The sequence below is a fragment of the Petromyzon marinus genome, chromosome 34 (assembly GCF_048934315.1).
Source record: "Petromyzon marinus isolate PM22_M1 ecotype Great Lakes invasive population chromosome 34, UKy_Petmar_22M1.pri1.0, whole genome shotgun sequence".
Classification (NCBI taxonomy): Eukaryota; Metazoa; Chordata; class Hyperoartia; order Petromyzontiformes; family Petromyzontidae; genus Petromyzon; species Petromyzon marinus.
The window spans coordinates 10,537,505-10,552,739 of NC_133700.1; the positions used below are offsets into that span (position 1 = coordinate 10,537,505).

The 15,235-nt window shown below is 48.8% G+C and overlaps 1 protein-coding gene across 2 annotated transcripts in view; it reads left to right on the top strand.

Annotated features, from left to right (window-relative positions):
* LOC116948702 (speckle-type POZ protein-like) overlaps positions 1–11,987 on the top strand; it is a 44,508-nt gene extending 32,521 nt beyond the window's left edge. For both annotated transcript variants that reach the window (XM_032965672.2, XM_032965673.2), the window contains exons 9-10: positions 1,025–1,167; positions 5,178–11,987. In XM_032965672.2, coding sequence (XP_032821563.1) covers positions 1,025–1,167; positions 5,178–5,322 — 288 coding nt within the window. In that variant the 3' untranslated portion in view covers positions 5,323–11,987. The remainder of the gene's footprint in view (positions 1–1,024; positions 1,168–5,177) is intronic.
* The last annotated feature ends 3,248 nt before the right edge of the window (positions 11,988–15,235 follow it).

The following is a 15,235-nucleotide window of genomic DNA, read 5'->3' on the forward strand; positions in this document are numbered from 1 at the left end:
CGAATCGTATACTTGCGATATGTGAATCGATTCGTGGTTGTAGGAATACGTCAGTTACTTTCGATGTGTGCAGTTATTAACAATACCATTATTTTTTATTTTACCAAGTAAGGTCCATTGAACTATTTACCTTTTTTTCAGACGCGACCTGGCCACAAATGATAGCTCAGCAAAGTGGCTTATCGCGTGAAAATTTACAGCAGCCAAATATTCTAAAAGGCATGTTTCTAAACGTGGAGGGGAAAAACCGGAGGACCCGGAGAAAAATTCATGCAACCACAGGGAGAATGTGCAAACTCCAAATTTACAGCAGGAGTCAGGATCAGGATGGAACCCACGACCTCCTGTATACCAGGCGAGGTAGTTAATATCTCTTCAAATGTGACTTGTTAGAACACACGACGCAACGAACGAGACAGCAAAAACAACGTAGATACGAGTGAGTTGATGCTTATGAGATGAAAAAATATATATCTCTTTGAGTTGAATTGTGACTCCGAATGGTGACAGTTGCTTGAATGAGAACTGTGAAGCACAAGGCCTCTGCTTTGACCATGCTGAAGTTATCAGGCAGTCTGCCTTACCATACCCCAGCATGGATCAGTTCTGATATGTTCTGAAAGATCCTCAAGACCAGTTCTTGTTAAATAAGCTATGAACAATGACTTTTGAGCATGGTGCGATGAAATAGACGGAAACTGAATGTTTATATCGTGCTTATTTGCATCTGATAATGACACAGCGTTTTTGCATGCGCTTCAAATTGTAATGGCATGTGAAGCACATTCAAAGTAATAATTCATGATGGTGGTGACGATGATGATGAGTCAGTGGGGGGTGGAGGGGGAATAAGTGAAGCGGGGAGAATGAGTGGTGTTGTGATGAAAGCCCTTGCCCAATTTACGAACATCGCTCAATCATTGCGTCGTCCTTAACGTCGCCGCCTCGTCCCTGACGCCGAGCCCGCCTGCGTGCGCTCGCCCCTTTTTTATGTTCCCCCCCCCCCCCACCCTCCCGACGGCAGTACGCGCTGGAGCGCCTGAAGGTGATGTGCGAGGAGGCGCTGTGCTTGAACCTGTCGGTGGACAACGTGGCCGACACGCTGATCCTCGCCGACCTGCACAGCGCCGAGCAACTCAAGGCCCAGGCCATCGAGTTCATCAACAGGTGAAGCAGCGACGTCGTTGACGCGCTCGCTAAAACCCCCACGGGTGACGAGGCTGCGGCGTCCCCGGAAAAAAAACCGAGACGCTCGCGTCATTTTGTTCGGCGTTTTGTCAACTTTGGGAGCAGAAATTTGACAGTGGTGGCCTTTACGGGTAACGATGCAGCGATCCAATGCTGGATAGGGTGGGGGAGGGGGTCCTCCCCATGCCGTGCCGGTCGTGAGGTTTTGTTTGACCGCACTTCACCGCGTTGGTTTGTGCAGATTGGCGAAGTCGCGGGGATTGTAGACTTGGGAGCGTAGTACAGTAAAACAATGGATTTTGACGCGCTGAATTCTGACAATGTGGCCCCTTCACATTTGTCAGAATTCTGATAATGTGGGCCTGCAAACACCTGTTTCGTGCAGGTGTTGGTCACCCATCCAATCCATATCCGCGCTCTGCCCTGCTTAGCTTCCAAGATCTGATAAGATCGGGCCCATTCCAGGCAATTAAGGATATTGCCGCTCTATAACTAAAAGATGGACTTGGGCAGCTTGGCTTTATTTTGCCGTAAGGGTTTGAAATGCGTTTGTTGCCATCACAGTCTGTTAAGTGTTGCCTTTCAGCGTTTTCGTACAGGGGGTACGATGATGCAAAGGGAGTCGCAACGCAAAAAATAAATAGCACTTATTCGGTGGATTCCTACCTTGACTGTCTGTTATAAAGGCTGCCCAATAGAATACGAATGTGAAGATTTTAAATGGCGATCGTGCGCTTCATTGTAGCATTCTAGTAACATCACTGCATGGTCGTATTAAAACGCATGGGAGCGACATCGTTGACTTGTCTGGCATACGATCGTTAATTTCTGTGATTTTATAAGTATTTTTTTTGTCTCACTTGGGATGGACAGCCCAGGACATAGAGCCTGAGTACATATCCAAGAGACCTATTTGTTCTTTGAGTTGCATCCTTTAAAAATAACAGGAGTCTAACAAAAGGCGCCTTTCTATGCAGCGACGTGGTGAAGGTGTTACTTGTTAATGAGCCGCAGTGAAGACCAGCAAAACGTGTGCCCTGTTTAGTGACTGGAATCTGCCGACGAGGCATATTGGCGGCGAACTTGATGACACTGCGCAAACAAGCCGTGCCATTTGTGTCATGATGACGTCTATTAAAAGCGCTTATTGCTCACTCTCGGGAGTGGTGCGCATTTTCGAGAGGGGCATGGGTGAGAGTGCGTGTAAGTTGTAGCCTCTGGGCGTTTTAATAAAGCCACTCTTTGTGTTTGTCCGGCACATGTGTCACCACTGGGCCGCCTTTCACGCGCGCGGTTGAGTGAACAAATAACGCGTGAATCTTTATTTCCCCGGGCCGGGGTTTCCCTCGTTTGACGTGCTTTTTTGGCCCCAAGTTTTTGTCCGCGTCATTCGTGAAACGGTTCACGCACGCCCCTCAAAACAAATGCGCGCTCACCCCAGCTCCATCGTTCAAAGGCAGTCGGTGAAAAAAAAAAAATTAGCGCACGGTCAAATATCATTAGCTTCATTGTAAAATCCACCACGCTCTTTTTTCCCAGCTGGGGGAGCACATTGAGCAGCAGTGCCAATTTGTTCGGTCTCCGCTGTCGCGTAGAGACTCCGTGCCAGCTCTGGAACTGTTAAACAGTTGAGCTAAAGGGATCGCGAATTACAATGGTGATGAAGAGTGAGTGGGAGGCTCGCGTCTAGCACGTTGTTGTGTGGTAATGTGCCCGTCTTTTTTATTATTTGGTTGCGGGGAAGGGGCGGAGTGAAGTGCCGCGGATAGTTGATGTCGCTGACCTATCGCTCCATGCGCGATGAAAGCGAAATTGGCATGCAGAGATATTCGAAGTCATACGTGTTGACCCGTTGGCAAAGAGTTTAAACTCTTGGAAAGTTTGATAGGTCACGAAACTTATTTCCGAACATAAACGCTAGACTGCAGTTATGAGCACGTTTCAAGGGAACCAAAAAAAACCTCCGCAAACAAGTGTATACCGTCACATTTTATAAATGCGCTGCGTATGCTTGAGGGCAAACGGCTGTAGCGGTTACCACACTAAGCAAGCCACGCTAATGAATTGTTACAGCTAATTAGTCACGTCATTATCTCTGCGTGCATAACAAAAATGTAAATGTATTTGCTGCATGCGATGGCGCACATGCCTGTAATAGAGTGACTTTGAGGTGCGCGGTGGTGGATCGCGCGGGGATCTTTGGGCCGTCGCCACTGTGTATTTGACGCACACTGGCAAGGTGTCGACCAGGACGAGCGTAGCAGCAGCAAGGTTTCTGACCCTTGTGCCCGTGTGGTTAGTCGCTCATTCACGTTGCTTTCTCCAGGCACCCCAGATTCCTCCCACACGCAGATGCCCGCAATCGCAATCGGCCTCATAGTTTTTATCACATTTGATTTGTGTTATGTTGAACGTGTTTCCCCCTCTTCATTCTTTACAATTGCATGATTTGCTTATGACTTGAAATTTCGGTTACATTTTCCCTTGTGCGGTGGCATTTCTATATTTGTGCCAGAGACACTTGCCTGGGTATTAATGGGCTGTCACGTGGTCAAACATAATTGTTCTGTCTGTTTCTAGCAAAACATGTCGGGCAAAGACCCTCGCTCAACTCTTAACATTGAGAAACTTTCCTGGGTAAATAATGAAACCTCACAATGCAAACATGCACGCCCGTTCCTGGGCGGCATCTTGAAGATACCGTCGCATCGAGACGCTATACAAACCCACAGCATTGTAATTGTATTGTTTCATGAGCAGCATCTGCTCCACCCGCAGGGTGCCCGGCATCGGTGGCTATATTTGGCGTGCGAGCAGTGCGGCGGCGTTTTGTCCGCCCGCGTTGTGGAGCTTGCGCTGCCGATTGATGTGCGGGCGGAGGCCCGGCGGGGATGCAGTCCATAGCTCACGCACGATCGATGGCCGTCGCGCGAGGAACGCTCCCCAGAGAGCCCGATTTCCCAGTGTTTGCGCCCCCCTCCCTTTTTCGTCGTTGGGGCCCCCGATGTGCCGAGCTCACTCAGCGTCGCGCCGTCTCAATTTAATTTGCCTCTCGCCGTCGCCAGTAACCCTTTAATCCCCATTCGGTCGGCTTCATTTAGTGCCTGGTGAGCGTCGCTGCTGTGCATTAATTACGGGGTGAAAATGTTTTTGCCGCGTCGAGGATTAACGGCTGTTGGTTTCCCATGCAGTGGAGCAACATCGGCAGGTGGCGATCGTTGTTTTTTGCCCCACCAGAGGTTTCGTGATGATGATGATGGTGGTGGTGGTGACGATGATTTTACCATGTCCGTAATCTGAATTCGCGATCAGAAGCCACGATGCCCTTAACTAAATGTTGCACATTATAGCGGTAACCGTGAGTTACGTATTCACTTGAAAAATAACAGCACTTATTGGGGAACCGATCAGGAGGTTCATGGTCCCTTTACCCAAGTTGTGCCACGTGTTAGCTGTCCCTTTTAAGAGTAATAATAACACATGCAAGAGGTTATTTCCAGAGAGCTGCAGGAGCAGTTGTTACTGTAAGATAAGTCCTCCCATCGTACCTTTGATGTTGCACGACATTACCATACTGTCTCGATGTATTAGCCATAATAATAACTTTTTTTTACTCTTGACTTTTGTGGCCTAAGAAAAGGCTGTGTGTTTTTTATATACACACATAGCGATGACGTCACTTGCCATGCAGAGCATTATGGGAGAACGGATCTGGTGGTCACAATTGCACTTTCGGTGTCTCGATCACATTTTGCGTGTAATATTACGCTTGAGGTGACAGTTATCGCATGGCCCATGGATTAGGGTGCACCGTTGAAGTGACAATATTACGGTTTGGCTTACTTGGATGATTGCTGCACGCGCTTTTGCGTTCTTGATGAGCTCCTCTTCGTTCACAGGAAGCATTAAGAGTTGGCCGTATAGGTGGTCGCTGTTATTTATTTTCCTGACCCCCCCCACCTCTCCCTCGCCTGTTCCTCCCCCCGCAGCCACGCGGCCGACGTGATGGAGACGCCAGGCTGGAAGGCCATGATCCGCTCCCACCCGCACCTGGTGGCGGATGCCTTCCGGGCGCTTGCCACGGCACAGTGCCCGCCGCTCGGCTTCCCTCGCAAGCGCTTAAAGCAGTCGTGAGAGGGCGGCATGAGCCCGCTCTCTCAGCCCGTGCCTTCCTCCTCCTCCCTCCGTCGTCTCCGTCGTCTCCCCCCCCCCCCCCCCCCCCCTCCACACAAAAGCTTCACTGGGATTTTGTTATTAAAATTTCGTTCGTCATAAAATTGTTATTACTACGATAGCGTATGTTTTTTTTTTTTAAAGATGTATTAACATTGCTGAAGATAAGCAAGGAGAAAAGAGGAAGCCGCGTCGAACTGGGGACAAATGCTTCGCTTCATGGCCCTGGCCGTGTTCGCATCGAGCCCTCTGAACTGTCGTCACGGTTGTGGTCATCCGGTCATGGTGGAGTCCGGTGGGAAGAGCAGCGGAGCTCGCATTCGGCGGTCATTGTCGGCCAGTGGAACAAGTGAGCAATGCGAATCCACGCGGGGAACCCACAACGAAGGTAAAGTTGACTCCGGGATTGCCTCATTGTAACACATGCGTGAGCAGCAGTGGGGCGGGGGGGGGGGGGGCGAAGCAGTCTGCAAAACTAACGGGACCACCAAGTCCAAACGTGCAGCAAGTGGGAACTCTTGGATCCTGCAAGTGTTGCGAGAGAGAGCGAGGTGTTCTTGGCCATCGCAAGAACACCCTTTTTTTTCCACGTGTGGCCATCCATTTAGTTTGTCTGCCCTTCCCTGCTGTGCCGGCTCGACATCCACCAAAGCACGTCTCGGGAAGCGGTTTCATCTCCGGACACGGGCACCTGTCGCCCCGCGTGCAGCTCGGCTCACACCGTGACCGCTCGCCACCGCCTTCTCTCTGCATGCGTGTCGGATGTTGCTTTTCGAATGGACCCTTGACTTTGCGCGTGCGTTTGTACACATGCTGCATTGGTTATTATGGAGTTTAAACGGCCGCAGAGAGAGGAAAAAACAAATAGAAGCAACTGCAACATTTTTTTGCCCTCGTTCAAAACGTCTTATTAAGTCAAGAATATGGCAAAAGAGACGAGAAACCGCCCATCCGAATTGCGTTATAGGTGAGGGGCTAACAGGACGCTGTTTATAACTCCGGACGCTGTTAATAAAAATTGCACTTTTACAATGTGTTCCATTGCCGCCATCGTGGAGTGAAGGCGGATATGATTTAAAAAAAAAATTGACGAAAATGAAAACGTGCAAAATTTTTACTCAACAGGGCTTTAAAATGTGGTGAACCCCTCGGTAGATATGGGCCCTGCATTTACTCAAAGTGGTCAAGCGCTATCAATGCCACTGCTGCTGCTCAATATTCACCGTGCCCTCCCCCTCCATTGGAAGCTATCGGCTCACATCTGTCACGAATGTCCGCGTAGTTTCATTTAAAAGCGAACGCTGCCTGCCTGTTTTGCGCCCTTGTCGATGGCATGCGTCTTTGTGTGTTTTTTTTACAACCTGCAGCGTTCCGCCCGCGAGAGTTAAGCTAGGATATTCCTCCTGGGCCGGCCAGCCGGATGGATAACCCCCCCCCCCTCCCCCCTTCTATATCTTCCACAATTCTTACTGAGCTCCGATTGCATGGCGTCGTTCCCTTTCAGGGTTTTGATTGGAGTGTACAAGGCTTTGGTGTGGCCCGTTTTGGAGAGCACTGCTATGATGAGGTTCCCCAATCTCCCTTTGTAGCATCATAATGACAAGTCTTGTCATTTGTTTCACGATTATTTTGTATTTATCCTGGATTGACCCGTTTGGTAATTCTAGGAAGCCTCATTTATTTACATTGCACATCTCATTACATATTGAAGTGAAAAATGAGATGTGAGATGAGTGGATTTTTTTTTTTAACCTTGCCTTCCACTTTTATATCAGAAAGAAGCAGAATAGGTTTGAAATGAGATGAAACGTATGCAGATTTTGTTATGTTTGTTGGTCACGTCGTGTTGTTGATGGCATCCATTGAAGTGGTCAGGTCATAGGCCACAAAGTACAACATTTAAAAATGTATTTGTCATTGTGACGGTGGTAGCTTACGACAAAAGAGGAAACCCGTTGCATCAATTTTGCGTCCAATTATAACTGGCGTAACAGACTTTGAAAGTTTAACTTATTGATTACTTAGGGTTAGCAAGTGATGCAGCATCCTAACTGAATTGTTATGCAATGGGAAAACGTGGATGTGGCGTATACTTGATGGAACAAACACAAGGGTCCTCGTCAACACAAGGAATCATGTAAGAAATGTTTTACTTTTTGTTTCCAGTGCACAATGTCCTCTTCATCTCGGCAACCCTGGCACAGTTGAGGGCATTATTTAACGGTTTGGATTTGTCCACCGTTGTGGCTGGGGGGCGATTAGATTTTTAAAGTAGTGTTTTTTTTTCTTTAATAAGAGCCATGCACTTGGCCAGGTGTGGCGGTGCTCACCAGTGTTCCACTTGCTCCACCGACTTCGGGGGTCAGTGTGTCGCTCATCGATGGGAGAACTTGTAGGTCGGCGCGGGGGCGTTGAGAAAAATCGGACTTTGCTGTCTGCGGGGTGCGTCAGCCGGCAGTGACATTTTCGGAATCCGTTCGGTGGTGCAATGAAGGCTTTTAACGTAATAAAACGAAAACGAAAATTGGGTTAATAACGTTACACGTTTTATTGCGGCGACGTTGCAAACACCTTACCAATTTGGGAGTCACTTGAAGTAGGTGATTTTTTTTTAATGTTATTTCTGCTTCGTGGTCATTCAAATGAATGGTGATATGCAGGTGTGTCCAACCACAGCATAACAGTGCCGGCATGAGCTTTAGCCAGGCTTTTGTGACGTGGAGGCGCCGTGCACTTTGGCGCAGTGGGCTCCACCGTGATAGAGTTTGTTTAGTTTATGTTCGTCATGACAATATTGACTCAACTACATTGGTCATGAAAAGTCTTAAAGCACAAAAAGTAGCCTCTTGGCCCGCAGTACAGCGAAACGCAAGCTTTGCTGACATTCTCTTAAAGTGAACTGCTCATGTCTAGGCGCATTTTACATCAGCAAAACAAAACTCACCGGTGAACATATCGTCATGGGCTTGCAGATGTGCCATAGAAATTTTCTGTTGTTTTTGCTTGTGTTGTGCAAACCAAACTCGGAACGCAAAGTGCATTGGGGACTAAAATCAGTGCCGAGACTCGCTCCAGTGCCGTGATTTTTTTGGACTCGGTTCCACAGAGCAATGCTTTGGTTACTTGAAAGAGGACACCTGGCGAAAGCATACAGCGCTGCCTGCTCTAGACACGCGTGCACACAATGGATGTTGAATCCTTGCAACGCAAGGAGCGAGTGCCGTTTCGCCGCTCGCCGGGAGATTGATTTCAGCTCCAGCGCGCCCTGCCAGTGGGTCACACCACGGCAGCAGCCCGGTGGGATCACTTGCTCGCGCGGGTGCGGCGTGGCTTCTCGCTGGGCGAGTAGGCGCAGACGCAAAGACGGCCGCGGCGTCCGTCATGATTTACGAAAAAACGTCGGCTGTGTTGGCGGTTTGCGGGGGGGGGGGGCGGAGAAGAGAGAGAAGGCTTTTGTAGCACGTGGATGAGGCTGGGAACGTCGGTCTTGTCGAGAGGATAGGGGATTAGTGTGGCGCGTTGAATGGTCTTCGGGCGGCATGCTTGCGAGGTGCGTCGGCGCTGTCGAAACGCTATGCGGGGGTAATTTGAACCGTGAAGTGTGTACACAAGTGGAAGAGCAAAGTGAAACCTCTTTTTGCCATCGATTTTTACTTCATGAAATGCAGGGTTTGTCATGGCCAGCCCGTTCATTTGAAAATGACCCTTAAGTAAATTTTAAAGGAGAGAGAAAAAAATCGCTTCTTCGCGACGATGGTTTACCGAGGTCTGTCGTGTAAAATAAAATTACGAATTTCTTTGGGCTCTCGCCTGATTCGTCAGAGGACTCAGCTGACACCAACAAGCACCACTCTTCTTGGTCATTAAATGGGGGACAGAAAGGGCTTTACAAGAGCACATTTGACGTGTTGCGATACATACAATACGTTTAGTTGAAAAACACAATATGAGACGGTAGCCTTCATTTGAATATACAATGTCGGCACAGACCTGCTTATATTTGCTTTTCCAGAACGCTCATCTCTGCTATTATTTAAATTATGTTAATTTCATGCAAATATGCCTAGCATATTAGGCTTGCATAATTTTGTTTGGCTAGTCAATGTTTAGACTTTCTTCTTATGTACGGTGTGTGTATATATGCAGTGTATATTGGAACCTACCACTTCTGTGAATGTACACAATTTCATGATACAAAAAAAACATTTCCTTGTTAATTTCTGGGAAGTGTCAAAGTTTCGGCCTCTTTCATCGACAAAAAATTAAATATCTTTATCTTTTATACAAAACCATGCTGTGTAGAAGCTTCATCATGAGTGACTGATACACGTACTGAATTGACAGTTTTTACAAGAAATGTCAGCTCTATCAGAAGCGAAGTAGTTAATGAAGAGAAATAAGCCACTGATTGCTTTGTTATAAGCTTGAAATTAGGTTAACGCCATGCATGTTCTTACAAACGTGTATTGTTTCTTGAACTTGTAATACCTTCCGACGATCATTCGGTTTAAAAAAATGGGAATGACGTTTGCCAAAGTTGGCTCGTTACCGTCGTCGAAGTATAGAATCTCGCACGGGCCGAGCGAGACGCACAGACGTACAAACATTCAATGATCCGACACGCGCTTACAGACAAAAGTGCTCGTGTTGTTTACACGAACGGACAGTTGCAGGCCGGCCGGCCGGCCGGTCGACTCAGACGCAGGCAGAAGGACAAGAGCCCAGCCGCACGGCAAAGCGAGAGGGGGGTGGACAGAGCTGTCGGCGTAGAGTTTGGTCGAACGCCGCCAATTGATCCGCTCGCGGCGAACGCCGACTGGCACTTGCCTTTCACGCATCGATGCGTGTGCCCTACGGAGGTCGTCGCCAAACACGGGCACTCCCAGGCCCATTAAGAGGGCGGCGGCGCTCGCCTCGGACAAGCGGACGGCGCTGTTTCCTCCCCCAAGCCCACCACCCACTTCCGCCATTCTCCACCCCAATCGTCTGTCTGTAGGCCCCCCTTGTTTTCCTATTCAATTTAAAGTAAACCAAGCAATGCGGTAGATTTCAGTTTGGATTTACATCGCGTTCCGAATGCAAATGGAAACGTTCTCATCTACAAGCGCGCTTACGTGTGTGCATGCACAGCCCGTTTTGTCAGTCCGCTGCTGCTGGATGAGGGTGGCCTCAATGCCGTGTGGGTCGTGGGCCTTATTTGACTTGGCCACGCTGGTCATTGCCGGTTGTTGGTGAAGGTTGGAGCTGAGCCCTCTGCTGACAATGTAGCCAGGCAGCGGCTACAGCACTTGTTTCGTGCGTGGTGGTCATTCATCCAAGCACGATCCGGGCACAACGCTTGCTCGGCTTCCGAGAACTGATGGGATCGGGAGCGTTCCGACAGTATTTTGGTTATTGGCTGCATAAATTAATATAATTTGGCTCGCAAAGTAAAGCCTGGAGAATAAAAAAATCACGGAACCGAAACTCACTTCTAATGAAAACCCACAGTGATAAATTGCTTGGTACCATCGGCCCATTTCACTCTCGATGGAAACTGTTGTAAGTGACGGTGGTGGTGCTGGTGGTGAATTAGTTTGGGTCCTCACCTGCGTGTGTCGGATTGCTCGGCACGATGATCAAGCAAAGAAGTGTACTCCCGGATTGAAAACAAAAATCCCGAATCTTTCTGCCTAACAGCCCTGTCGCACACCCCTATTATTAACACGTCCAATAACCCCATGACGTTTTATGGATTACGCGTAGCATTTTATTCACGTGTTTATTTCCTCGTTGAGTTTATTTATAACCTGTAACTTGTTATTTATTATATATTGGATTAAAAGAGAGATGCCTCTTATTTACTCCGGTTTTTTCTTTCTCACCCTATGGGGGGGGGGGGGGGGGGATCCAACACCGCCGATGTTCACGGTTGAGATTCCTCCGCGCGTTTATACTGTACTCATACGGTGCTCCTTTAAACAAAAAATATATATAGAAAAAAAACAAAGGCCTTGTATTTCGGTAAGAGCTTGAAAGGTTAGGGGCCCAGCTGGTGGGTTTTTGACTCAAATTGCGCCTTCTGAAACCCGTGTCACTGAACAAAACGAACTTTTGGCAGCGTGTGGCGGGTAAAAAGTAATAATAATTTAATGAAATGGTAATCAATACGAAGCAACAGACATTTTAAAGCAGGCATCGATTGTATAACCTTTTCTTTGCTTTAACTTTAGCGGAGCATTAACAAAACAACGTAAAGGAAATCGCTCGCACGGTGTCATTTGCTTGTTCCATCTGATCGGCGCACATTGGCTTTGTGCGTGGGTGGCGTGCAGACTAAATTCATATACATAACGTGCATGTGTGCGGCGTGTAACATTTTCCTTGTGAAAATGCATTTTTCTTTAAATATCTCTGTTGGGATAAACGTTTTTACGATCTTGTGTCCACATTTTTCTTTTTAATACAAACTTCATTTGTATCGACGCGAGACGTGGTTTGCTTCTCAGATTGTGTTCGGCTAATTTTAAAGCTTCCCTGTGTTTCTTAAACAATGGTGCACTTGCTGATGCCAGTGCCTGTAATAACTTTCAGCGTATACATAATAGAATGTGTGTAAAATTGTATATTAAAATGTTTAAACTGCACCCCCTCCGTGTAAAACGTGTGTCTTTGGTGGGGAACGGTGGGGTAGTTGGCGCACTGCGCTATGAACCCCGATGACCTTTTGATTCCCCACTCACAGCCAGTGACGAATAGCTCGATCGGTCCTGGGTCTCCCCTAGGTCTACTCAGCTTTCAATGAGTACCTGTTGCAGTGTGTAATGAACATCGGCAATGCAGAGGCAAACTCGGCCGGGCGTGGTGTTGGCCAACACCCTCACGTGTGCCATGCTGGCCTTCATAGGTGCTCACGAATCGCACTTGTCCCAACAGTCTGTATCAAGGCTGTACCCGGAATCTTTATCTGTATGCGCTCGTGCATACGTTGCGTCAGGAACTCACCCGTCACCCGAGTTTAATTCTTGGCAGCACCCAACATCGGCGATTAGTTGTATCAGAACTGTTCCCGTGCACCCCCTAGCTCGACTCGGCCTCCAATCAACACCTGTTGTGTGTAAACATCAGCACTGGGGGTAGACAAAGGCGGCCGATCATAGTGCTGACCACGCCATCCGCTCACACACCGTGCCGCCGTTAATGGGTGCTCGCGAACAGCAGCACTGCCTCAACAGTCTATAGGCCCATGGGGGATCTTTGTGTACATTTGTGTCTGCGTGTGCACGCACTCGCTTGAGCTTGCGAGCATTGGTCATTTTGATTTTCTTCCGACCCGTGCCGTGCCTCTCACAAATCTGATTCTGGATGCACTGCTGGGTCTAAATCCCATCTCGTGTGACAGCCTCCCTCTTCACCCAATTTGAGGCCAAAAATGACACTTTGTAAGGACAATGCCAAAAACAATTTGGCGAAATATACGTCCTGTAATGGGAATACGACACGCGGTGATCCAAACGAAGGTTTACCAACATTTAACCTCGGTGTGCGTTTTCGGGTATTTTCTGTTGACGTGTACAGCCACGGATTGCTTGTATTCATGCTATTCGCGTGATTAACCCTATTATGCGACTGATGTTTTGGATTTTGGGGAACGTATGAGTCCATTTATGGACTACCGTATTCTCCAAGTTACAAGCTGCACACAACTTATACCTGACGCCAGTAAGGTTGTATAAATGAGGTCACACACACCTACAAGATTACAAGATGAACTCAAAACCTTTCTTTAAAATACACTGGGAATGAGGTGGGTGAATCTTATAATACGGTAAATACGTGAATATTTGGTGTGTCAGTGAGTGGCCAATTCGCTTCGTCATGAATTGGCAAGTCAACCGTAATCATTCTGAGAGGGCATGTATTAAAACGCACACACTTCTGTTTTGGTACGCATAGCTCTTGCAGCGTTATCATTATTATCATTCAGTCAAAACTCGTAAGATTCGTACGCGCGCTCAATAACTGGTGCAGAGTGCAGCGGAATTTTTGGGATACGGAACACTTTTTTTCCCTCTCCATATAAACAGAATTGCGAGTTCAGCACGTTCTCTCTGTAAATGGGGGGGGGGGGGGGGGAGAGACATCGCACACTATTATTAGCTGCAGGAATTGCTGCCGGTGCTGACAGGATGTGTCTGGAGGTCACACGCGTGGCCCTCCTCGGTGCGAGGTGCACCGAATTGATTCGCCGCTTCGTGCACCGCCCGGGAGTGTTGCGGATGGACATTGGGGGGGGCTGACGCCGAAACAACATTTACGAGACACTTAGCAGCGGCGAGATTTTGTACGGGAGTGCGGCGCGCAGTTACTACGCAAATAAAATTGCAGATGATCGAGACGAGTGGAGGACACAGCAGCGGCTTTTGGGAGAGCCATCGAACAAAGGCGGTGGTCACCGCATCTCACGGCGCTTTCAGGTGCGATGCTGCGGCCGTCTGGAACGCTTTTCCTTCCGATATTTGGAAGCCGCTGGAGCTATTAACTTTTAGATCTAAATTGAAAACTAGCTTATTCAGAACTGTTTTTTTGTGTTTGGTTTGTTGTCCCCACCCCCCCACCGTGTCCGATTCGCAAGGTTGTCTACGTACGGTGAGAAAGAAGTTCAACATACGTACAAGTGGAGCAGGAGGCGTTGACTCACCCCGTGCATTCCTCTGTTGTCAATGAGTACCACTGCGTGAAGTTTGCAGTCTGCAGTGGTTGTCCAATGAATGGACTAGCCCCCCGCCCCCACCCCATAACCCCGCCATGAGAATGTGGAATTTCCACCAGTTGCTCAGGGCTGGTGGTGGCGGCGGCGGTGGTGTTGGTGACTAGCGCCTCCGTGCAGTGAAGGTGGCGCAGGTGGGGGGTCGTAACGGAACCGTGCCGCCGCCGCCGCCGGCTGCCGCTCTTAATTCAATTAGCGGGCCCTGAGCTCACGGCCCTCGAGCTCATTCTCCACGCGCGTTGAAGCAGAACAAGGAATGTCGCTGCCGGATATCGGTTATGGAATGATTCATCAACAACATCATCATGGTGATGATTATTTATTTGATTGTACGGGGACTTTTGTGTGTGTGTGTGTGCGTGTTTAATCGCATATCCAGAACTGCCCAAGCCCAGTTAATATTGATATTGTCACTATCATCATCAACGTAGTAGTCGGACGTGGTCAATCCACTGCTGGATGAAGGAAGGCCTCCCGAATCCGCCGCCACTTCTTGCGATCCTCGCGGCGACGACGGACGGTGCCGGGGCTGCACTGCGAGAGGGTGCGCGTCCTCCTCCTCCTCCTCCTCGCGATCCTTGGCCCTGCCACTCCGTTCATCTCCTTCTTGACCATCAGCCGTCATGCCGCCTCTTCCTCCTCGTTCTAGCGACGCGTCCTGCCCACTGGCGTAGTGACGACGTTATCAGCTCGGGGGGGGGGGGGGGGGGATGCGGCGATCGGCCAGGTGGGGCCCCCAATATTTGATTTGTCGCGCACGGTCGCACCTAGGGGCTATGATTATATATATACACATCGGGGCTCCTCTTGCCTAATCACATCATCGTTTCGCGCACGGTCTCGAGCATTTAACGCTGTGCAAAAATATGTTGTTGTTGACACTTGTTGTTGAAAACAGATCTTACGGTGGTCGTCAAGGGGTGCCCAACTCGTAGCTTTTGCCACCACGGGAGGTGGGGGGGGGGGTCAAGCCATCCTCAGCCTGCCCCACGCTGCTAGCTATGCTCCTGTTCCTGCCCAAGCCCGCCCTTACCGTGTCATGACAGTCAATGTGGCCTCTCTAATTTGCATACTCTTTGGTTCTATTCGGTAAAGTCACGTAGGTAAAAAATAAAACAACAAAAA